At 36.8% G+C, this 26,355-nt stretch overlaps 1 protein-coding gene across 2 annotated transcripts in view; it reads left to right on the top strand.

Moving 5' to 3' along the window:
- Window positions 1–26,355, top strand: part of LOC126272430 (chromodomain-helicase-DNA-binding protein 1) — a 112,972-nt gene that overhangs the window by 43,107 nt on the left and 43,510 nt on the right. For both annotated transcript variants that reach the window (XM_049975299.1, XM_049975300.1), the window contains exons 9-11: window positions 5,180–5,421; window positions 16,553–16,666; window positions 17,695–17,859. In XM_049975299.1, coding sequence (XP_049831256.1) covers window positions 5,180–5,421; window positions 16,553–16,666; window positions 17,695–17,859 — 521 coding nt within the window. The remainder of the gene's footprint in view (window positions 1–5,179; window positions 5,422–16,552; window positions 16,667–17,694; window positions 17,860–26,355) is intronic.

Here is a 26,355-nt window from a genome sequence, read left to right as displayed (position 1 = left end):
GCTGTGAAAAAAGTCGAAAAAGTGTTGGTAAAAGCTGAGCTATTTGGATCCTGTGGTGAAATTGGGTTGGTAAACAATGATGTACACAAAGTTTAGGTGATAGTGTTGCTGCCAAAACACATTAAAGGGCGGAGAAATTTGGGAAAATATCGAAAAAAACCGCATGTAAATGTATTAAAAGGAGTGGTTTTGTGGTGGCAGATTATGAAAATGAGGCTAACAATTGTCTGACGAAGAAATAATGACATTAAAACCTGTGGGAAGCGGCTAAAAATGATCAGTGATGTGGGAAAAACGGAAATGGAAATAAAGCGAAAGTTGTTAGAACTAGCCGAAATGGTTGTTTAATAGGTGAAAGGAACTGTTTGTGAACTGGGAACGGTTGATTTTATAGCAGTGGTAGTGTTGAAAGCGGAAATAAATTTTTTTGTTATGGTTTGGAAGTGGGTTATGTATTATTGAGTATATATAGGCAAGATAAAATTGTATGGTCGATTACGGTAAAAAGGAGAAGGTGAATACAAAGTGAAACTACTGGCACAAACAGAAAGAGAAAGTAAGATGACAGAAAAGATTTCGAAATGCAACAGTGACAATAACAAACGTAATTGTTGGGTTCAAATTAATGATATGAATATAATAGAGGGAAACATTCCACATGAGAAAAATATATCTAAAAACAAAGATGATGTAACTTACCAAACAAAAGCGTTGGTATGTTAATAGACACCATCCTTTCGTCTTTCCCTCTCCTTTCCTCTTTCCTGATGAAGCAACCGTTGGTTGCGAAAGCTTGAATTATGTGTGTTTTTGTGTGTCTATCAACATACCAACGCTTTCGTTTGGTAAGTTACATCATCTTTGTTTTTAAACATAAACGATCTGGAAGACAGGGTGAGCAACAATCTGCAGCCGTTTTCTAATGATGCTGTGCTGTATGGGAGGGTGTCATCGTTGAGTGACTGTAAAAGGATACAAGATGATGTAGACAAAATTACTAGTTGACGTGATGAATGACAACTAGATCTAAATGTAGAAAAATGTAACGAGTAGGAAAAACAAACTCATAATGTTCGAATACAGCATTAGTAGTGTGCTGTTTGACACAGACATGTCGATTAAATATCTCAGTATCCAACATACAGTGAGCTCACTGTGTGTTGGATCAGCAACTGCTAAGGTCACAAGAAAGGTTTTTCTGCAAATTCAAAAGTGAAGATATCTGTTGGAAGTAATTATAACAGTATCCCAGTACATGTTACTCCTCATAGAAAATGTTGTGTCGTCATGATTTGAGCCTACAAGGTTCGAATAGTCTGCACTGAAGATAGTTACACAGTGACCGAGATCGATTTGTAAAATAAAGGATTTCAATCTTTACAGCTGTTGCTGCCAATTATCCAAAATATATTGACAATAATATGGTCGTGGTGCACGCAATTCCCAGTGGAATTAGACATAAAGTAATATAGGACTTGTACAGAGGAATATATACTGTCATTTTTCCCTTGCTCTATTTGCAAGTGGAACAGGAACAGAAATGACTAGTTAGTGGTACAGTGTACCATCCTCCATGTACTATACGGTGGCTTGCTGAGTATGTATGTAGTTATAGATACTGAATTGAATTTGAGGGGGGGAGAATAGTTTATGGCACAACTTGACTAAAAGAAGGTATTGGTTGACTGCAAGTTTGAATGAGTGTAGGTTGCAGTATGTATCCAAAGATTAAGAAGTTTGCAGAGAATAGATTAGTGTGGAGAGCTGCTTCAAATCAGTCTTTGGACTGAAGGCCACAACAGTTCACATATGTATCAGGAAGGGTACATGATTCCTCGCCCAAGATCCCTGCTGACTATACACATTGACTGAATGGGGGGCAGGTTCATCATCAGCACTTCAGGGGGGAAAATAACTACAGCTGGGAAGAGAGTCTTACTTGAAGTGTTGACTGCAATGATTTATTATATTACCATTGAATAATAGAAGAATATATTTCTAAAGAGAACTTGAGATACTTGTGTGTGTGTGTGTGTGTGTGTGTGTGTGTGTGTGTGTGTGTGTGTGTGTGTGTTTGGGGCAGCTCTGAAGAAGGAATTTGTCTGATTGTCAGAAAGCTAAGAAATTGTATGCCTTTTCTACATGCCTGTCTACTGCTTAGCACTTCTTTTACTTGATATCTAGTAGTCTGTCCTTATAAATGTTTCATAGAAAGTAACTATATTAATTCAGGTGTTATTGGAAGTTGAAGTGTAAGGAAAGTCTACATGCAGATGTAAATACCACACTGAATTCGCTTTCTGAGCAGTGTGCTCTGGAATGCCTTCTTGTGACAAGGAAATTCTCAGTTGTCCAGATTTTAAATTGTATCTGATGTATTCTGCTTGTATTAAATTCTGTTCATGTGATGTGTCCTGCTTCGTGTTTAATTACAGTTGATCTACAAAAACATCTCCACTTGCTCTTGTTTGAGCCATTTTTGCTTCTTTTTCTCACCTTTGTCCCCAAAAGATATAAAATTACTTTTGAAAGGTCAGTATTATGTTTTGAATGTTACTTCTAGTCATAGCAGAGCTCCTCACTTGTTTGTTAAGTTTCAAACAACTGAGATGTAAAGGCATAGGCAAGAATTGAACACTCTGAAGGATAAAATGTTCTCAGGCTGTGAATACTTTGAAAAAAATACATGAAAGTAGCAGCAGGCTTAAGATGATGTAGTGTAGTTAATTCAGAATATTTAAAGAAATAAATCTCAAATGTTGTATCCAGAACAGTTCGTTTAAATAAATATCTGTTATGACTCAAATGGTAGTACATGAAAAAGGTAAAGCTGTCGATAGCCCGAAAGCTGATTTGACACTACAATGATTTTCACAGTAACAGACATTGCCAGATGTGAAATAAATGATAAGTGAGAGACAAAGTCCTAGGACTGATCATGGATCAAACCCAAGACTTTTGGATCCATAGTCTGACACTTAACCACTGTGCCACCAAGTCACATAACAAAAATAAATATAATAAATCTTAGGCAGAGACATTTAGAAGCCCTCAGCCATAAGCAGAGACTTCCTTGAGCATAACTCTGCTGAACTGTGTGTGCATGTCGTACTAACCTTCAGGACCCTGACATGGTATTGCACATTGGCAGGAGTGTTGGAGGCCCTTCTGCCATATATGAGTAGTTAGGACAGTGGAATTCTGACCCCAGTGAAAGAATGTTGGAAGTAGTAGGATAAAGGAATAATGAGACTAGCTCTGGATCTATTTCTATGGCGTAGCTTCTCTTAAAATAAAATAAAATAGAATTCTACTTCTACTAATTTTATTTAGAAGCAAGAACTTGCAGAACTATGGGCCAAAAGAGATAAGAGACCTTGAAAGAAGAGTTACGTAAAATAAAGTTGGGCATAGAATTGCAAATATAACTAAAACCAGGAACAGAGCAGAAAGGAAATTAATGTGTGGAGTTCATAGGAAACAAGAAATTTGAAAACAGTATTACAGATGTAAAACTAATCTCAAACAGGATAAACAAAACTGAAGTTCTAAAACTAAAAACAAGATATTTCATATATGTGATAGTGTTTGCATTCAGAATATGTTTTAACATTGTACAATTAATGTATATCAAACATATTGTACAGTAATTTCGTAGGGCAGTACACTTCTTGTTGACGGGTGTGACCTTTGCTTTTTTTAATCACTGCCTTAGCTTTTTGTTTGAGAAATCTAGAGTATATTGTGCTTAAGACAAGATCTAACTCAGCTCCAAATTTGGTAAAGAATCTGGTAGAGATCCATCTGATCCTGAGCCTTTTGTAAATTTATAATCCTTCTGCGGTTTTCAGTTTTCATGGATCATTTGAAAACACCAGTGCTTCTGCTTTTGCTTTGCGTTCTTTAATTTCAGTTCCTGTGTCATCCATAAGTGTTGGAACATTTTCTTGGTCACTGACTGCCTTTTCTTATGGTAGTTGTTAAAGGCTTCTCACATTACCCTTTTGACAGGCAAATGTGTTTTCTTTAGTATCTCTCTATCTGTATCTATATACTTTCATTCATATTGTACAGTATTTACTGTTTCTTAACAGAGACTGTATACCATGAAGGGTCCCTTCCATGATGAACTGTTGTATTAGCTACGTATCTATCTCGTGCTTGGTTAACTAAATTTGAGACACAGTTCTTCTACATGCTCCTGCCCAGAGCTAAATATAATATAGTCCCTTCTTAAGATATGACATTACTATCCCTCATGTCTCTTTATATGCGGAATGAATTTTCACTCTGCAGTGGAGTGTGCTCAGATTTGAAACTTCGTGGCAGAGTAATACTGTCTGCTGAACCGAGACTGGAACCTGGGAGACTTTTTGTTTCTGTGTGCAATAGTTCTCCTCACTGAGCGAGCCAAGCACGACTCCCGGCCCGCCATCACAACTTTACTTCTGCCAGTACTCAGTGCACACTTCGCTGGAGAGTGTAAATTCATTATGGAAACAATCCCCCAGGCTCTGGCTTAGCCATGTCTCCACAAAATCCTTTCTTCCAGGAGTGTTAGTCTCACAAAATATGCAGGAGAACTTTTGTGAAGTTTGGGATGTAAGAGAGGAGGCACTGGCGGAAGGGAAAGCTGTTAGGAACGGTCGTGAATAGTGCTGGGATAGAGCAGTGTGTAGAGCACTTGCCTGCAAATGGCAGTTTCCAGCTTCGAGTCCCAGTCCTACATACAGTTTAAATCTGCCAGAAAGTCTCATTATATATTTCACTGATTTCATTCCCATCAATCTCATTCACTTCATTTCAGTGAAATTAATTCATTACATTAGTGTTATTGAATGGTGGAAGACATTGCATTAATACCTTGTTGTTAAGATTTAAAATTTGAATGGTTAGTTGATTTTGTTGCTACTGGTATGTGCATCATTAGTATTAAATGACAGTGGTGATAACTGAGTCTTTAGGACACATGCAAGTGTTAACTGAGACTATAAAACGTAAGCTCTTGCCAAGAACGATACAACCGTTATTGGCAATGGAAAGAGACAGGAGAAACATATAATGAGATAGAATTCTGTGGTCTCTAAACATGCAAATGTATTGAATATTGTAGCTTCCAAAATGTAATTTTTTTACCTGCAAACTTCTTATTTAAAGCCTCTGTTGTTTTATACTTTAGCTGAGTTTCAGAAGCCAGAAGGAACACACCCAGATTATTTCATAAAATGGGAGAGTTTGCCATATTCAGAGGCTACCTGGGAAGATGGAGCTCTTATTTCAAAAAAGTGGCCCAAGAAAATCAAAGAATTCAGAGAACGTGAGGAATCTAAAAGAACGCCATCAAAACATTGTCGAGTGCTGAAACATCGGCCCAAGTTTGTTCAAGTCAAAACTCAGCCTGAATACATGGGTGGTGATCAGGTAAGAAAATTCGAGTGAGAATGCTTTTTTTTAATAAAATAAAACTAGTAAATATCACACATTTGAAAACACCATAAAATGGAGTTGACAGTATCATATAATGATTGATATTGAATTGTTAGCTTTAAAAAAAAGCAAGTTTTTATAATACTAAATACAAGTCTACAAAGTAGTGGAGAAACAAAAGTACACCATCTCCCCCCCCCCCCCCCCTTACCCCGACCCCCTGCCCCCCACCCCAATCCTACTAAAATTTGTGATCAACATTTTTTCTAAGGCAGCAGACATCAAGGAATAAAATATCACGTACATTATCCAAATTATAGGCCATTAAGCTCTACAACATGATTGCTGCCATACTATTCTCTTGTATCTTATTCTTGACACAGCCGATCCTGATTTAGATTTTCCATGATTTCCCTATATCGCTTCAGGCAAATGCCAGGGTGGTTCCTTTGAAAGGACTCGGCCGGCTTCCTGCCCCAACAGTCCCTAATCCCGAGGGGACTGATGCCCTCGCTGTTTGGTCCCCTCCTTCAGATCAACCAACCAACCAATTTCCTTAAGTTCTTTCAGGGGGCTCATCTGAAGTTTGTTTTCTATTTTTAAAATTTCTTAATCTTTACCTTCTCATCTTACCCAGGATCCCTTATATAAAGTGCATCTTTGTCAGTTGTATTCTACCCATATCTTTCTTTGTCCATGCCCAACATTCTGATCCATACGTCAAAACTGATAGATAATATGATTTGTATATCATAAACTTTGTGTTGGCAGGCATGTTCTTTTTACTGTTTGTGTCTGATACACAATAATAAAACTTTGAACAATTTTCTATCCTGTCAGAAATTTCTTCCTTGGTTTTTCCTTTCCTGGTTAGCTTATTTCTCAGAAATTTTAAAGTGCCTCTTCTTTAATAATTTTGCAGTTACAACTTATGTAAGTCTTTTTTTCATTTTTTGTGGTGATTTTCATTACCTCGCATAAGCTTATTTCCATACCTGCTTCTTCAGATACCACCTGGCAGGTATTTAGTTGTGCTTCCAATTTCTGATCATTTTCTTCCCATACTGTCTCATTATCTGCATATGCTGTGACCCTAGACAAACTTTCCGTAAGATGTTGTCCATGACTATATTCAAAAGCACTGGTGAGAGTGCAGAGAACACTTCCTTGTAGAATTCTTCTGTTGTTCTAAACCATTCTCTCTTTTTTGCCATCTGTTATAACACAATTCAGGCATCTGTTATACATATTTCCAATCCAGAGTTGCAGTCTTTTTGACAGTTCTAGTCTATGCAGACTTAGTCATATCTCCTCTCTTTTAACAGTGTCTGAAGCCATTTGTATCTCTAGGAATGCAACCATGATGTCTACTAAATTCCCATTTCTTTTCTGCTACCTATTTTGAAGTAAAAATGACATCTCTAATAGATATTCCTGTCCGAAATCCTTGTTGTTGTTCTCATAATATCACCAGGATTAGATTATATTAAGTTTTCATTCCATAGACGTAAAAATTAGATGATCTCATGGGTGTGGAACGAGTCTGAAAGTACAACATAAAATCTTTGAATATAATACTCACTACCCTGATCATTTGTCAGGATATTGTCAAAATACGTGAAAACATTACAGTAAACTGGAATTGCTAATATTTACAGCATTAATACATTCTCAGAAAAAAAACCATAGTTATGCACTTTAACAACAATATACTTAATCAAAATACTTAATCTTGACTGTTGTGGCCAAATGCTGTCAAAACTGAAAGCTAACAGACATTTTTACTTAAGCTGGTGTAAACAGCCCATGTTAAGTTATTCATCTATAAAGTAGAAGGTGTTGCTATCAAAAAGTCTTTCAAACTTTGTTTAAATTGTTTTTAAAGATTGCTGGCAATTTATTGAAAATGTGCGGTCCCGAATATCGGACCTCTTTTTCAACCAAGGTAAGTGATTTTAGGTCTTTGTGTAGATTGTTCTTATTCCTAGTATTGATAGTATGCAGTGAGCCATTGGTTGGAAGAAGAGGCATATTACTTGCAACAAATTTCATTAAGTAGTGAATATACTGAGAAGCAGTGGTTAGACTACAAAGTTCCCAGAACTAGTTTCTACATAATATTCTTGAATTTACACCACAAATGAGCCTTACTATATGCTTCTGCCTGATAAAAACTTGTTCTATTTTTTATGAGTTACCCCAGAATACGATCACATTTGACTTAATAGAATGAAAATAAGCAAAGTATGCCAGTCTTTTTATATTTACATCTCCTGCATCTGACATCATTCTCATCGCGAACAAAGACCTGTTTAGGTACTACAGCAATTCCATGGAATGCCCTTCCCAACTGAATTTATTATTGAGTTGTAATCCCAGAGCCGGCCGGTGTGGCCTAGCGGTTCTAAGTGCTTCAGTCTGGAACCGCGCGCCGCTATGGTCGTGGGTTCGAATCTTGCCTCGGGCATGGATGTGTGTCATGTCCTTAGGTTAGTTAGATTTAAGTAGTTCTAAGTTCTAGGGGACTGATGACTTGAGAAGTTAAGTCCCATAGTTCTCAGAGCCATTTGAACCATTTTTTTGTAATCCCAGAAATTTAAGACTGTCAATCCCTTCGATCTGCCTGTCTTCATATATTATACACATGCTGAAAGGAAATCTCTCACAGCTTCTGAACTGTGTATGGTGGGTCTTTTCAAAGCTTAATGACAGTGAATTAGCTTTAAACCATTTCTTAATGTCAGGTCGCAACAATATTAAAGTTTCCCATTATTCCCCCAAATCACTGTGGTTCAGGTCAGAAAAATCAAATTTCAGTTTTCTTCATTTTTCGATAGATTAAGGTTTTATTTAAGCACTTTGAAAAGGATTTTGCTGATTTTTTTTTTTTATAGTATTTAAAGTGCATTTTCCTACCACATGTGTTGATGTACCACGCCCACTTTTCTGTCGCCCACTTTTCTGCATATATTTTAGATTTTTATATCCCCTACATTGCACATTAGGGATATCTTTTTTTTTTTACTGCCGAGTGCATTGGCTATCCTTAGAATGCAATGGTTCATATTATTTTGTTTCTGCTGTTTGTAAACAACATGCTTTCAAACACGTGGTTTGTTTTGTTCAAGTGTGTTTGCGAGTAGTTGTTATACTTACTTTTGCAGTGCTTCTTTATGTGTGTTTTGTTGTATTTATTGAAGATGTTGAAACGTCAAGACATTTTCAAGAAACGATAATTTAGAAGAAACAAAGTTTAGAAAGCTTTCTGTAAAAGAGGCTATGTCACCTAGCAACAATGTTTCTAATTGTAATTCTTTAACAAGTGCATCATCAAAGAAGCTCTCACCATTTGAAGAGTGTTACAACGAATTTACTGTAAGTGACAAGGGGTGCAGTAACATAATTATAAATTTGAGAACATTATCAGATTTAATTTCTAAATTTGTACAATGTAGACAGTGTGGTGAGTCACAGTGTGTGAAAATTTGCGAGAGTGCCTTGGATTTAATTTGCACTAAATGCTCAGCTGTGATTTCATTTATGAGTCCTTCAAAACCAGATGCAAGTGGCCCTTATGAAATCAATACTAGATTAGTTTATGTCTTACGATCCATTGCCAAGGGCATGGCTGCAGGGAGAACATTTTGTTCAGTGATGAACTTACATCGACCACCAAATAAATTTGAAAAACTGACTGCAATATTAGAGAAAACTGTATGTGAGATCAGCGAAGAAAGCATGAAACTGACTGCTAGGGAAGCAGTGGAAAAAAATGATGTATGTTCAGATATTACTGTTGCACTTGATGGAAGTTGGCAGAAAAGAGGATATACTTCCCTGAATGGAATAGTGAGTGCCACAAGTGTAGACACCGGTAAGATGTTAGATGTGGAGATAATATCTAAACATTGCAAATGTTGTAAAGTCAATGAACATAAAGAATACAACTGTGTGGTTAATTTTAGTGGATCAAATGGTGATATGGAAGTTCATGGAGTACAACAAATATTTCATTGCTCCATAGAAACAAGAGGCGTACGGTATACCAAATATTTGGGCCATGGTGACAGTAAGGCATATAACAATGTGGTGAACTCTAAGCAATATGGAGATGCCATTATTAACAAAACAGAATTTGTCGGCCATGTTCAAAAACGTTTGGGAACAAGGCTGAGAAAACTGTTGATATGAGAGGAAGAAAATTAGAAGATGGAAAATTGTTGATCGGGCAGGGTCGGTTAACTAAAACTGAAATAGAAAACTTGCAGATATACTATGGGCAGGCAATTAGGATAAATAAAGAAAATCTGGAGGCAATGAAGAGAGATGTTTGCCCCATATTCTTCCATAAGTCCTCTACTGATGATAAGCCATGTCATGGATTGTGTCCATCAGGAGAAAATTCGTGGTGCAAATACGATAGGGCTCAGGCAACTGCAGAATCTTATTCTCACCAGCATTCTCTTCCTGCTGCTGTTATTACAGCAATTAAACCTATTTCCAGAGACTTGACTCATCCTGACCTCCTAAGGAAATGTCTGCATAGGCAGACACAGAACCCAAATGAATGTTTCAACAGCATAATTTGGAACTGCCTTCGTAAAACTGTATTTGTAGACATGCATACAATGAAACTAGGAGTTCATGATGCTGTTATTACATTCAATTGTGGTAATATTGGAAAATTTTGGGTACTGGAAAATCTGGGAATATGATCACTGGGGTGCAACATTGCGATAAAATGAGGATAGGCAATGCAGACAGGTCTGCATCTAATATGGCCAAGAAAGGAAGACAAACATTCAGGAGGGTGAAAAAGAAACTGGGAGACCTGCTAGAGGCCAAATGAGGGCCATCATATGCAGCAGAACAGTTTTATTTAACTGTAAGTAACGAAATTCAGAAGGTTTTTCTTTAAAGTCAATTTCCCGCAAACTAAAATTTCCAGTACATATGCCCCGTTACATCAGAAACTATCATAGATAAATGAATGAAATTTTCAGAGAATCTGAATAACATAAAAAGCCACCTCTGGTACTACATTCATTAATATTCCCCCATTAGGAAGTTCACAAAAAAAATATTTCCTGCCGCAAAAACTTAATATTTTTTGTTAATAAATTTAAAAAAGTATTTCTTAAAAACTATTAAATGGATAAAGTAGATTTTAGTACAGTTGACTCTATTATCATCATGTAACATATAGTTAAAATATTAAGATCCTGCATCAGATAGTTTTTTTCAGAAATGGGTCAAATACTTGCCTAAATTATCATGGGTTGGGTAGGCAGGGTGTGGTCCCCTTAAAAAAAATTCAAGGGACAGCTTCTTTGAAAAGGCTACAACCAATTTCCTATACTTCTTAAACCCAGCAGTACGTTAAGCCGTAACCTTCCTTTCTCTTGTCTAAAGACTCTTAATACAATATGAACTGTGAAAGCATCACATTACAGTGACAAACAACATTTTAAAAATATACACTGTGTGATCAAAAGTATCTGGACACCCCCAAGAACATATATTTTTCATATTAGGTGCACTGTGCTGCCACCAGTTGCCAGGTACTCCATATCAGTGACCTCAGTAGTCATTAGACATCGTGAGAGAGCAGAATGGGGCGCTCCACAGAACTGACGAACTTCAAACATGGTCAGGTGATTATGTGTCACTTGTGTCAAATGTCTGCCTGCGAGATTTTCACACTCCTAAACATCCCAAGATGCACTGTTTCCCATGTGATAGTAAAGTGGAAACGTGAAGGGACACATACAGCACAAAAGCATACAGACCGACCTTGTCTGTTGACTGACAGAGACCACCAACAGTTGAAGAGGGTCATAATGTGTAATAGGCTGACATCTATCCAGGCTGCTGTTGTTGTGGTCTTCAGTTCTGAGACTGGTTTGATGTAGCTCTCCATGCTACTCTATCTTGTGCAAGCTTCTTCATCTCCCAGTACCTACTGCAACCTACATCCTTCTGAATCTGCTTAGTGTAGTCATCTCTTGGTCTCCCTCTACGATTTTTACCCTCCACGCTGCCCTCTAATACTAAATTGCTGATCCCTTGATGCCTCAGAACATGTCTCTAGCCAGGCTATCACACAGGAATTCCCAACTGCATCAGGGTACACTGCAAGTACTATGACAGTTAGGCGGGAGGTGAGAAAACTTGGATTTCACGGTCGAGCAGCTGCTCATAAGCCACACATCACGCAAGTGAATGCCAAAAATGCATTGCTTGGCGTAAAGAGTGTAAACATTGGATGGCTGAACAGTGGAAGAAGTTGTGTGGAGTGATGAATCACGGTACACAATGTGTCGATCTAATGACAGGGTGTAGGTACTGCGAATGGCCGGTGAACATCATCTGTTGGTGTGTGTAGCGTCGACAGTAAAATTCAGTGATGGTGGTGTTATGCTGTGGTCATGTTTTTTATGGAGGGTACGTGCACCCCTTGTTGTTTTGTGTGGCACTATCACAGCACAGGCCTACATTGATGTTTTAAGCACCTTCTTGCTTCCCACTGTTGAAGAGTAATTTGGAAATGATGATTGCATCTTTCCACCTGATCAAGCACCTGTTCACAGTGCACGGCCTGCACAGAGTCCTGACCTGAATTCTATAGAATACCTTTGGGATGTTTTGGAATGCTGACTTCGTGCCAGGCCTCACCAGCCGACATTGATACCACTCCTCAGTGCAGCACAACATGAAGAATGGGCTGTTATTCCCCAAGAAACCTTCCAGGACTCGATTGAAAATATACCTGCAAGAGTGGAAGCCGTCATCAAGGCTAAGGGTGGGCCAACACCATATTGAATTCTAGCATTACCGATGGAGGGCGCCACAAACTTGGCTTTTTTCAGCCAGGTGTTCGGATACTTTTGATCACATAGTGCAGTTGGTCACACTTTTACTATTCACTTAAAGTGGATATATTGCCAACATCTCATGGAGTCGTAGCATTTTCAGCAGCTGGGTCATAATAACATCACATCATTTTGTCTGAACTATCATTACATGTGTTACAAATTTGAGACAAAGTATGGCTTCACAATTTTCTGCTGCTTCCCTACCGTCTCCCCCCCCCCCCCCCCCCCTCCACCCTTTACATTGAGATAGGAGGCCACTCCTGCGTGTGCTCTCCAGTTCAATAAGATACTTAGCCCAGTGGTGCTCGCTTGTAAGAGGTGTAGGGGTGCTGAGCAGGGACACACCTATGTTGTCAGGATGGTGTTATGTAAGCTGTAGAGCTTCTTTCAGCACTAGTAAAACATGCTTAGCAAGTCAGTATTAATTTATTTGAATTTATAGTTCTGTGTCTTCTCGTCAACCTCGGCTGATGCCTCGTACTGATGACAGTGAAATTCCGCTGTTGTCAGCTTGACTGGCAAGGCTGCTGCTTTAGCTGTTCAGCTAAAGGCTTGTGTACTGATGTCTGCAGCCTGCAGGTGAAGCAGTAGCATGTGATTATTCCCTAACACTGTATTAGAGCATCCTCCATCCCCTCCCCCCACCAGAAGATGACGGTGACTGTGGAGACCAATCGGGATGTACTGCTGTGTACAGAAGTTGTGTAGTCAGCGGATCGTGGCCCCACAAGACAGCTGGGACCTGACATCTGAAAATGCCTGCAGCGATGATCAGGAACAGAGGCGCCAGATGACCTTCTCACCCAGAAGTGCCAATGAAGCTAGTGCGATAAGCACCGCAAGATGTACGGGAGTTGGAAAACACTCAGTCTCTCTGTCATTGATGTGGTAGGCAGCCAATATGAAGTTTCACAAGTGGCAGGTCATGGTTAGTTGGGTGTTGCCATTTCAGAAATGACGAACAGCGAATTTACAAGATGTCTTGAACATCTAATACATGGATGTCACTAAACAGTAGTAATCATTCAGTTGAGTGCTTTGGAGAAGCAATGACGTGAGGCTCTGTTCGTTATGACCAAATGTGGCCTGCTTCTTTGCTAGTGGTCAGCAGTTCTCGTTCTGCTGTGTTTGCTTAACAACTTGTTACAGACTCTTAATTGCATTGTCAAGTGTGCAATAGGTGTTACTGTTATTGCTCAATGTAATAAGAGCTAATGAATATATATATCTATCTCACTTTCTCAATGGACATTATGTTGAATGTGTAACTTGTGCCTGAAATTGGTACCTATGTAGCAACATGTGTTCATGTCCACAACCAACTTAACGTGTTGATTCTTTCTTTTGGCTGCATAGCTATATCACCACCTCTGCCTGGTGTCTGCATTGGCTTTGCTTTCCCCCCACATGGCAAAGGCCACACAAATGAATGCTGTCGTCTCACCAGAATGTTAGACTTGTAAGCAGAAAGGGCCAGGGGAGGTGAAAACTAAAGCATGACCAAATAATGACACTTTTGTCAGAAATACAGACAACAGCGAGTAGCTGTTCTATTGTGTATGTTTACCTGCTCCCGAGCTCTGACATATTAATGCCATTATCCATCTGGACTTTCCCACCAGCCGGGCGTACATGAATGCCTGTAGTCATCTGGACTTCCCATCTACTGGATGTACATCTATGCCTGTAGCCGTCTGGTCTTTCTACATTCGAGGCAGGCATGTGCGCCAGTAGCTGCGAAAGGGTTAACACATTTTTTACGGAGCTGAAAATATAAAAAATATTAATTTGTAAAGGAGAGAATGGGAAATAATATGCAAAGGAATTCTGTCGGGGGGGGGGGGGGGGGGGGTGATCTCTCTCACACATAAAAACCCATGATAACTGGAGCTTCTCACCAGCAATGAGGTTCTTAATCTTATTTAGAGTCTTTACTATATATTGACTTGATTTTAAAAGTAGATTGTCTGTTACTTCTATTAGAATTGTGAGAGAGCTGGAGTAAATCAGTACTTACAATGAATGAAAAATTGAAAAATCTGGTAAGATTGTATTTAATTTTGTAACAGCTGAGTTAATTGCTGCTTCCTCATTTGTAATAATAACATTTAAAAAGTAATAAATATATCTTTACTTGATATATTTATCCATATTGTTAACGTTCATTTGTTATCATGCTTTTCTATGTTCCCCATAGCTGCCTACCTTACTGCCTTCCCACTCTTATTCACTGGCTTTCTTTTTATCTGTGTTTCATCCATTTCATATTTCTGTTGATCATACTTTTTTTGTTTCTGTGACATGTCTTCAGTGTGACATCTTTCACTTAATTCTTTCTGTCCATGCCACACACTCTGTATACAGTTTATCACAGTGTTAATTGTACATATAGCATCATTTATTATGTAACAGAATCCAAGTGACAGTTCTTCAACATTTGTTGCTGAGAAGATATTAGAAGCTAATCTTCTACAGAGCAATGTAACTCACTGGTTAGCATACTGTACCCATATTTTGTAGGACAACAGTTTAAATCCCCATTCAGATATAGGTATTTTGTGATTTCTCCAAACTATCTAAGGTAAATGCCAGGATGGTTCATTTCAATGGACACTGCCAATTTTCTTCCCAATCCTTCTCTAACCAGAGCTTGTGCTCCATTCCTAATGACCTCGTTGTCAACAAGATGCCCCTTGTTTCTGCTGTTTTTAAGAGCAAACTGTCTTAACTGAAAATTGCTCTTTCTTTACTCTGTTTTCTGTCCTTCATTTATAACTTCATATATATCATGAACAGTATTCACCAAAGTCAGGTTTCAAAATAGTGTCAAAGTGAAATAACAAGATTTATTATTTAAATCACACAGAAACAAACCAGACAATGCTCATCAAATCTAGAGAACAATGTAGAGTGTCCTAATCTGTGTACTTCTTCATTAAAGGTATCAGTACAAAAATATTTGTTCAGCTCCAAAGAACAGACAATAACAAGCATTTTTATGACTGTATGAGTATATATTATAGAGGAATAGGTATTTTAAAAAGGGCCATTTTTGTACATTGAACAACTTGAAGATAGCAACTATCTTTCATCATCTCGACAACAACAGCCATTTGACATCCTATAGTTAGCTACTATCTTACTTCATCCTCAACAACAACAGCAGCAGCAGCCATTTGACATTAAGTAAAGGCTTCCTCCTAGATGCACTGATATCTACAACACACATCTCTGTTGCTCCAGCATGGTTTTGTTAATGTTGTCTACCTGAACTAGAGAAATGTCATCTTGCCCCTACTGTCAACAGTTTGGTGATATGAATCATCCTTGGCAGACTCTGCTTCCAGTTCTGGTTTTCCTCCTATCCTGATGAAGTCTAATGGCAGTCATAGACTTGATGTATATACACTTCATTTTACTAATATAGGTTGAATCCATGCTTGTCTTGTGAAGGGCTGTTATTGCACATACTGTTGAAATAGATTAAAGACTTCTCAGTATCTGTGAATCCCAGGAAAAGTGGTATTTCATATGCATTGCACTGTTGTACAATTGTTCACAGCTTGCAAATGGTTAGTTGTAGTATACCCACTTCTAACCCCAGCTTGTTACTTTAGCTGATTCAATTCCTGTGCTTTCTGGGTGTTTTTTTGTGATACCTTTAGCAAATATTTTGTTTGTCTTGATGAGGAGACTTAAGTTCATTGTGTTGCCCACTTTCCCCCACTGTTTTGTGAAAATTATACCAAATTGCAACAAGACCACCGAAGTAAAACAACTACAGCTCTGTTACAATTTTGGACAATTATCTTCTGTAAATAGTGTAACAAGTTCCTTTTGTATTGTTTTGCTTCTAGCCTTAAAATTTCTTTTAAAGAACCATCATCTTCAGACATCTTTCTTTTCTTCACACTTGGAATGGGTCTTTACATCTCATCCGGCATGTTATCAAAACATCATTATTTTAATTATTAATGATTACAGCAACTTAATTTTCTCTTTATGGTTACTGTTTCCCACTTATCTCTTCCTTTAAATATTTCACTCTCCAGCTTCAAAATAATCTATTTGTAATGGAAAAAAGTTCAGCTATAGTGTTTATTTGTGAATGTGTTTTTCACATATTGCAAATCTAAGATGTGTTTACTTTATTACTTACCGTTATCCATATTTAAAACATCCACATATGATTTAATGTTGTACAGTTGCATGGAATGTGTCCATCTACTATTTTACTGTGCTTGTTTCAGCTGTTGGTTTTGAGAGATTACCAACTGGATGGTCTCAACTGGTTGATACATTCCTGGTGCAAAGAGAACTCTGTGATATTGGCTGATGAAATGGGCCTGGGAAAAACAATACAGGTACTTTATTTCTGCAAGAACAAAAGTCTGAATTTTCAACCTTTTCTTTAGTTTATTCTAGCCTGACAATAAAGTCCCCGACAAATACTTTCATGGTTTTGACACTTTGCATACTTTTACTAATAAAATACTCTGAATCCAGAAGTCACAAATGTTATTTTCAGTTCTACTGTTCAAATATTTATGTGTTTGAAATGAAACTGGTTCAGTTTACTGAAGATCTGATTAACAGTTGTCAGTAGCAGTAAGTATCCTGATCTTGAACAGAACCCACCTGACAAAGTTTTTAAAAAATATGTAAATGAATTTACACACTTAGAAGTATGTGAACTGGAGTCCATGCACATGTTAAACAGAGGAAGGCGTAGGGGAGGATTTAAGTCATACAGCGAGCTGTTGATAAGTCAGAAATAGAAATTTTTGTAAAATAGAGAATAACAGCATTCAGTCACAATCATGATTTTATTTCAATGCATGAGATATTTAGAGTTCTGGGTGCTCATCTTCAGGAGCTTTGGCAGTCTACTTCAACTATTTTTCCAGATTTACGTTAGTTCTGGTCCTGGTGATATTACAGTGGTATATTATAAAGCAGGCCCATTGTGAGGATACGACCATGTATCCACCACTAGAAACAGTAAGACATTTTTCAATTTGTATTAGCTTTATAAACTTATATTAAATGTGCCCACTTTGTAATGTACCTTTATAGTTTTACCAGGACCAGAATTAACCTAAATCCGGAAAAATGGATGTAGATTGTCAAAGCACCTGAAGAGGAGACCCCAGGACTCGAATTATATAATGCATTGAAATAAAATCACGATTGTGACTGAAGGTGGTTGGTCATTATTTTATGAAAGTAATACAGCCGCAGAAGAATTACTGAGAGGATTTCTGTTTTTTTATTGCTGGAGAAAGCTCTGGTATGAAGAAATAAGCAACTGATAATTCCTTTGTAGTTTCAGTATTACTCATTCATATGTATTTCAGTGAATATTCATTAATTTACCTTATATGTTTTACAGACAATTTGCCTTCTATACTACCTCTTCCATACTCACCAACTTTATGGACCTTTTTTGCTGGTAGTCCCTCTGTCAACCATGACATCATGGCAACGAGAATTTTCTCAGTGGGCTCCAGAAATGAATGTAGTAACATACTTAGGAGATATATCCTCACGTGATATAGTAAGTATTTTCATGCTTTTTAGATAACAAGTTCTTATTTATATTTTCACAGTACATATAATCAATAATATAAGCAGCGTATGGAAGGTTCTAGAACACACGTTGTATGACTAGGGACTGGAAAAATTCACATCTTGCGATAAATATGAAATAGAAGTGAATCCTGCCTCAAAACATGAAAATGTGAAATTACTTAATATACTCTATTTCATAGTGAATTGTATCTAAATGAACTATCTTATGAGAGATTGTTTGAAATAGCTTTATTTTCTGCACATAAATATCGAAAAAGTAATCAATTTTCAGCTACTTGTATTGTGTATCATATGGTGAATCCCAGTTTGGAAAGATAATGTGCGTGAGAACCTGTTTGCAAAATGAAAAGTGCACAAATGCAACAGTGTATCAATGCACTCAATGATCTGATACCAAGCCACTTGTGAGCAGTTCAGTGGTCTATTTAAGATACATACCGCTTAATGCAATGTAATACTCAGCCGTGAAACGTAGCATTTTATATCAAAGAAACACATACATTTGTTTGTTAACGAAAGCTGAAAAGATGGTATAAATTTGACACTTTTTTAACATTGCAAACTAGGTATTGGATGTTCTGAACTGTGGATGTGTGGACTACCACTAGAGTTTGAGCGTTAACTATGTCATTAACAATACTTGGCTAACCTCAACAAGCAATTGCGTGGTAGCAGTTTCCAATTGCTTTGTGATGTGTGTTGTTAATTGTTTTCTTATTTTGAAATACTTGAAGCAACTAGTCATCCATCACAGAATTTGATTACAACTCGTACAACACCAGAAGATATCAGCAATCCCTGAGACAATATATCAGTTCTGCTGTGGGCTGCTGCCCTGCGGTATGGAGGTGGGGGTCGCCTCTGGCAGTCAGAATTCTAGTATGTTTACACACGGGGTCGTCAGCCATTATAGCCTATAGTGCCCGCACTCCTTTTTTTCCCCTACCGTTAAAATAGAGTTACCATAATTCCATTCTACTTCTATGCTGAATGCTGATGAAAGTTCGAAATTAATCATCTGCAGATTTTGAAATCATCCAATTGAGCATGAAATGACAAATAATGTCCAGAAACAACTTAAATTGTAGAAACATTCAGCTAATGATGGGAAAATGCTGCTGCTTTTCAACAGAACAATAATTTTTGAAAGCTTAAATACAGCCAAAAGAAGAAAACAAAGACCACTTTGGAAGAAAAAGGTGCTAAAGTTTTTGTGAAAGCAAACATTCCCATCAAAAATTTCCCAATCAACACGTTTTTTAACAGTCAGTTCCAACGAAATATGGCTTTGTTTATCTTCACTCGTGTAGCATGACATCATCTGAAATTTGAGCATTTAATCATTAACAAAAAAAGTAGACACAAATTTTACAGAAAATAGACTTAAATTTTGCCAAAAATAGATGCTACATTTTTCATGCCATGTATGACATGCAGATAATATCTTTGTAATAACTCCCTTCCATCAGAACATTGACTTTCACCATTTACTTTCTACATCTACATCTATACTCCACAAGCCACTGAAGTGTGTGGCAGGGGGTACTTTGTGTGCCACTGTCACTTCACCCCTTTTCCTGTTCCAGTTGCATAGGGTTCACGGGAGAACAGCTGCTTGTAAGCCTCCATGTGAGCTTGAGTACTTCTCTCTGATTTTATGTTCATTGTCTTTTCATGTGATATATGTAGGAGGAAGCAATATATTGGTTGACTCCTCAAGGAATGGACAGTCTCAAAATTTAAGCCGCAGACGAAAACTTCGTAATATCGATGTCTAACAACTTCCAAGCGGTTTCTGTAACTCAAATGAATGGATATTTTGTATGAAATTTGTTGTTGTTGGTAGGAGGCTTATACTGCCATTGTCATTTGAATGAGTTGTTGTTGAGTGTTGTGACTTTCATTAATGATTGAAGTAATCGAACTATTACAGTGTATCTGGTGGATGTTTCATGTAAAAATGAACTGTGGTCTGTGGCACACTTTATTATCTTGTTTAGTGACTTGTTAGAACTACCACTGATTATTACACAGTGTTTCATTAATTTTTGATTCAGTGACTTTATAATTTATCTGAGTAAGTCTGTCACAGGACTCTTGGTTGTTTTCGACAGCCATCCTGATTGTAAATGGTAATAATCTCATGATTTAAGAAGGAAAAAAAAAAAAAAAAAAAACCTGATCACCATCCCAATGATACAACTTTGAGGCTAATAAATGTGTAAAAAAGGGCAACCTAAATTGTGGTGTTGAGTACATTTCTTGAGCAAACACCTCCAAATACTGAATAAGATTTTCAACTTGAGGCAACAGACTGGTGTGCTGCCAAGGAGGTAACATAAATTACAGAAAACCAGGTTGGTGTCTTCACAAGTTGAGGAATATAAAGAACCTCACACAAATATTGTACATAAGAACTTATTTTGCAGACCAGTTTCAGAGCATTATAACTCCATTTCCAATGCAAACAATTCATGTGGAGTTGTACAAGTGCTCTATGTACCCCAGGTTAGAGCAATGTTCCAAATTGCAACTGATGATCCATGAAGACAAATGATAGAGTATAAAAAGACAAAACACTAATTGACATGTTTGTGTAATGAATAACATGTGTGCTTCTATTGGCAGTACTAGCAGTTGTATCTTCTCAATATTGGTACGTTCAGCCTCTTTGTCTCTTTGTAGTTTAGACGAGATTTGCTTTCTTTTAGTCTGATAATCTTACTTTTCCAATTTTCACACATTCAGTTTTTTTATTGCACAATTTAAGTTTTGTGAAGAGACAAACTTGTACACTGGTCACCACTGTCCAGTTTTGAAAAAGCTACAGCTTTTGATAAGTTTACAGTTAAAAGTGTACTTCTGTGACCTGTAAATGATGGCAGCGTCTGGCGTCTAGTAATTTTTTCACTGTGCTCAAGTCAAACCACTATCTACAGAAAACATGAAGGGAAAACATTTGAGTTTCTGGAGATTTTTTACAAATTGTTTGTGCTGCTTTGCTATGGAAAGATTTACAATGGCCTAAAGCTAACTGGTCATTAGGCATTTATTTGTTCAGAGTCTATTTTGTATAATGTCCAAAAGAATGACCAAGACCAGTGTTAATGGCCGTGTGCTAGCAGTAAGTAAGCAGGCATCCGTGTTAGTCAGTAAGGCACATCAAATACAGCATGCAGCTACTGTATCTGGTGAGTCTTTCACCGCTACGTTACATAAAATGAGCTTAAGAATGCTATACATGAAATACTGGAAACATATTATGGAGAAAGAAATGACCTAACAGAGGAATAGAAATATGTCATAAATGATACTTCCTATTCAACTCTGAGTATGTTCACTCTATACAATATTAGGCTTTCTTTTAAATTCATCTCTGCAATTTTGAAAATTCTCTTTTTTTTTGCAAAATTTACAATTTTTCACAGAGATCCAAAGAAATTTCAACCGGCTCACTAAGGTTAAGTTTATTTACTTACATTTACTAAGTAAATGATGAAGTCCTGACAGGTGCTTTTCTGTATGCAAAGGTGACTTCTTCAGCAAGTATGTCACAATTTGTTGACTTTAAGACAGAGATGCCAATTTTCATTTTGCATAGCTCTATTTTCTGTTGTTTTATGGAACTGCTTTCTTGGCTATTGCATCTGAAATAAAAAAGCATTTATTCTGTAAAAGTGAGCAGCAAAAATAGTGAGCATTTCCAGCACGCTTTAAACAATACTTGGTTTTTAATGAGAACGATGAACAATATCTTGCTTTGAAAATAGGTGTTGCACGAAACACCTCATCAGCAGCCTTTGTTTGGGATAAGTACACCTACACAATACAAAAACGAAATTCTAAAAACCAAACAAAAGGCATCTGATAACTCTTGGGTGAAGCACCTTGCATTTTACACCACCTTCTTAATTTTTGTAATTATAACTGAAAGCAACTGGGTAAGGCTGATATCAGACTAAGATTCGTAGGAAGAATCGTCAAAATGTAGCCATCATCAAAGTAAGTACCTAACAAAACACTTGTTCGACAAATGCTTTGAGTATTGCTTGTCAGTCCAGGACTCGTACCACATGAAACTAATAGAGGAAATAGTAAAGATCCAAAGAAGAGCACATGTTTCACTACAGGTTCATTCAGTAAGCACGTAACGGCCACAGAGATGTTCAGTCAACTCCAGTGAAATATAGCACAGGAAAGGCGTTCTCAATGAGTACTGGATGCAGACTGCCAATTTTGGGTGATGTCCCACTTTTTAAAGGCTGGTATATGAATGAATTGCTATTTCAGAAACTCCACAGTCATCTAAAAGTGACTTGGTTAGATTTTTCTACTCAGAAAGGGTTGTGAGTATTGATAAAATTTTGATTTACGAAAAATGAGGTAATAAAGTTTATGGAGTAACTTTATGCATCCACATTGGGCATGCCTTACTTATGAGTACAAGTGTCATATTGAAAAATTATTTTATGTCATGGTAGTTTTTGCAGAATCTTAATTAATGGCTTAATTAAGTAATGAGGGTGTCATCTAATTCAGAAGAAAATAGAGCAACGAAAGCAGTGTGTAAAAGTTCAGAGCCTAATAAGCACACGGGCAAAATTGGCAATAGAAATTGAGACAGTGCATTAATTATCTTGGAATTTAATTTAATTAGGTTCAGGAATTTAAAGTATGGTCTCAGAAAGAGTGGAATGGCTGCTTTCGAGTGAGTGGTAACAGTACTTTTGATTCTGCCAGTTAGCTCAAAACATTTTTCCTCTAGATGTTGTTATCATGACTTCAGTTAACCATACCTTTTAATTAATGATGTGCTAATGAAAATATGTATTTTAATGGAACCACAATATTCAAATTAATCATTTGGGTAATAAATTTAAGTGAAACTTCTACCTAATAACAATTTGAAATAATAATGTACATACTACACATTACGTGTGCAATAGTATTGATAGTAGAATGAAAATTAGAAATGAAAGGAAAAAATGTAGTTAGTAACAGATGTTGAAGACATAAGAACGGGTTAGTTCCTACATGCTATGTCAAAAGGTTTTTTGATCCATATCGTGATCCCTCGTCCAGGCTAGATTACTTTCTTTCAGATAACATTACCAGCTTCTGATTTTGATCGCACACATTTGAGTAAAAGTGTGCAGGAATGTATTGCATGAAAACTGTATACAAAATAAGTTATATTAGGAAAATGTACATTCTTTCTTTCGAAACCTAGAGCAAAATAATCCAAATTTTTCGTAATGCATTTAATATGTGTTCAATATTGCATTACCATTATTTCTCTGTGACAGAATTTTCTTGTTTACTTTGTGTATTTTAGCTAGCTAATTATCAAGGCATCTTTGCTTTTAATGCATATTCACCCAAAACTACTGGAACCAAAGATGAAAATAGCAACTTCTACCATCATGGAAATAAATTACGCAACACTATAAAGCTTCATGTAGTGTTAAAATATTAATATTCCACTCAACTCTTATTTAAAGTGCCATAAATTATAAGCATAGTACTAAATGTTGCCTCAAACCAGATAGACATTTCACTATAACAAAATTATATTTGCCTTCGTGTAGCTACATTTCATTATTTTCTTTTGCCGTCCTTTCATTAAATATTTCTGTTAATGAACCTAGATATCTTTGACAGTGCATCTGCAAAAACAAAATAACCCAAAGACAGGGTTTCTATCCATTGCTACTATACACAAACTCCTCATATTAATCTATATGACTTCATTAATACTTCATTGCTTCATTACTTCATGAAATGCTTCTTAAATATAATATCATTAAACCTTATTTCCCTGCTTCATCCCCTTTCACAAAATTGACTTAAAAAGGACACTTTACAGTAACAAACCAATTTATAAAAACTTTACTCTTTATTGCATAGAAGACAAAAACTTGTTCTTTACTTTTTAGTTCATTATGTGAAGATGTCACTTTACATTAAGGATACTTAACCTGCCTCAAGGACTTATTCATGACAAATACTCTGTTTTCATAGTCAATACCATGGGCTACACTGTTTGTTTTATCTCAAACTCATATACTGCAGCCTGATGGGCAAGTTGTTGACATACTCATATGAACATTGGCACATTATGATGCCACATCAATATTATTTGTGATATGAATTGAGCAATGCTATGGAAACCTACTCGTACTGCTCCTGTATTATCAGATTATGCATTCTTAAATTCATACTTCAAGCTAAAAAAAATTTTAATGAGTCACACAAATCTCTCAGTATTATTAAGTAAGGGCATTTTTCACAAAATTTTGATTGGCTATGCTTCTATTGTCTTACATACTACTTGCATACACTGACACACACACACACACACACACACACACACACCACACACACACACACACACACACACACACACACAGATATGAGATAGTAAACCTTTCACGTACACAAGCACTCCGCAGAGGAGATGGTTACATTTCATTATAATCTATTGATAGGATGATTAGAGTGATCTATGAGGGAAAAATAGGATCACACAGCTTGGGAAGGCACTACCCATCATGTAATGTGTTTTTTTAAGAGCAGTGGGCCCCTGCCTAAGGGTAAATTTCAAGTTACATTGATTCCCTGCCCTTCCATATAGTTTTGCAACATTGAGTGAAGATCTACATTTACTTTTCATATCATTAGCAATTCCTCTGCATAACACAGCAAAATCTTTGGAAGTACCATCTCTCATAAAAAATTCTCTTGAACATTACAAACACATTAAAAACTATGGTGTGTACATTTACACTGAATACTACTTTTTTGCTTATTTACACTGAAAATCATTTTTTGGAATTTGCCTATTTTATCACACTGTTTACCTCGTTATCAGCTTCTAGTAATTTGTAAATAGCAACTGCTGATGATTTCACTGTAGGCTTCTTTGCATTGGCAGCCTGCACTTTCTTTGCCTGTCAACACTTTATTGAATATCATACATTAACTATTACTAATTGCATCTCATCAGTATTACTGTTAATTACTAATGGCTTATATTCTCTTTCAAACTGACAGTCACCCATACTGTTATCTCCTTTGTCAAGAAGTTCACTCTCCAACTGCACACACCGTGTTTCAACACCCTCAAACGCATCTGTATTTACATGCACATTCTCTTTGGATACCTCCACCTTCTCGGTATCAACAGTATCAGTTCGCATTTCATTGATTTCACATTATTATCACCAAGGGAACAAATTTGCACTACTTCTGTTACACCAGACTGACAAAATTCAACTTCCATCTGCTTATAACATAATTTTCCCATCTCATCTCCACAATCCTGCAAATTCTGACCCCAAGCATCTAATGCTGATCCCATATTTTCTTCAAACTTGCCTATTTTCTCTTCTTTACTAACTTGCATTGAATCTGGTGCACTATTTAAATCCTGAAAACCACTTCTAATGTCACTATCAATATTTTCCTTCAAACTATTATTTTTTACTCATTTTTTGTCATTATTTTCTATAATAATTTATGTTTCCAACAATAGAACTTTGATTTATTCTACACTCAAACACGTTATTCTGCCCCTTTGTCACACTTATTGAACACCTAATAACACTAATACTTTTGCCTTTAACTGTCTTGGCACAAGTTGTTGCTGCTGTCTTCCATAATTATGGTTACTGCTCCTCTTCGTAACTCCGGTGTCAGCATGTGGCATTATTTATATTCTCCCACCCTGCTTATTGGCTGCTGTCCAAAATGAAGTCGATGTCGTCCTTCCACATTGGCTGAAGTCCTCTCCGTATAACCTCATTATTTGTACGTCAGCTACATAATACCATAATGTATTTTATTCGCGTTATTCACATTGTATATACTGTTCTGTTCACAGTTTTGTTTCATTTGTGCCACACAAAATGTTTTTCACTGTTCACTTTTGATCCTAAGTTCATCGTCTATCCATTTGTAACTTTTGCCACACTTCTCTGTCTTTAACCCTGTGATTTCTGTAATACAATGCTTCTACTGCAAAGTGGTCTGAAAATGGGGGCAAAAATTGTAAAAACATCGAACTTTTTCTGTAGTCTCCATCGCCTCCTCGGTAGCACATCAGTCTGATGTCTTCAGACTGAAAATCTGATTCTGTATTTGATGGTGTTTGCTCAAAAAATGTCCCCAAAACCACAATTTAGCTTACACTTTTTTTACACACTTATTATATGCCTCAAAATTGTATCATTGAGATAATGACCAGTTTTTTCTACTTCATGAGATTATTAAATTTGCAATCAGGTTGGCGATCACAGACAACCAAGAGTCCAGTGACAGAGTTACTCTTATAAATTGTAGGGTTATTGAAGTACAAATTAATGAAACACTGTCCAAGAATCAGTGCTAATTCTAACAAGTCACTCAACAAGAAAATCAAGTGTGAAATAGAACACAGTTCATTTTTACTCTAAACATCACA

Source organism: Schistocerca gregaria, chromosome 5 (genome assembly GCF_023897955.1).
Source record: "Schistocerca gregaria isolate iqSchGreg1 chromosome 5, iqSchGreg1.2, whole genome shotgun sequence".
Classification (NCBI taxonomy): Eukaryota; Metazoa; Arthropoda; class Insecta; order Orthoptera; family Acrididae; genus Schistocerca; species Schistocerca gregaria.
This window is presented reverse-complemented; position numbering and strand designations above follow the sequence as displayed.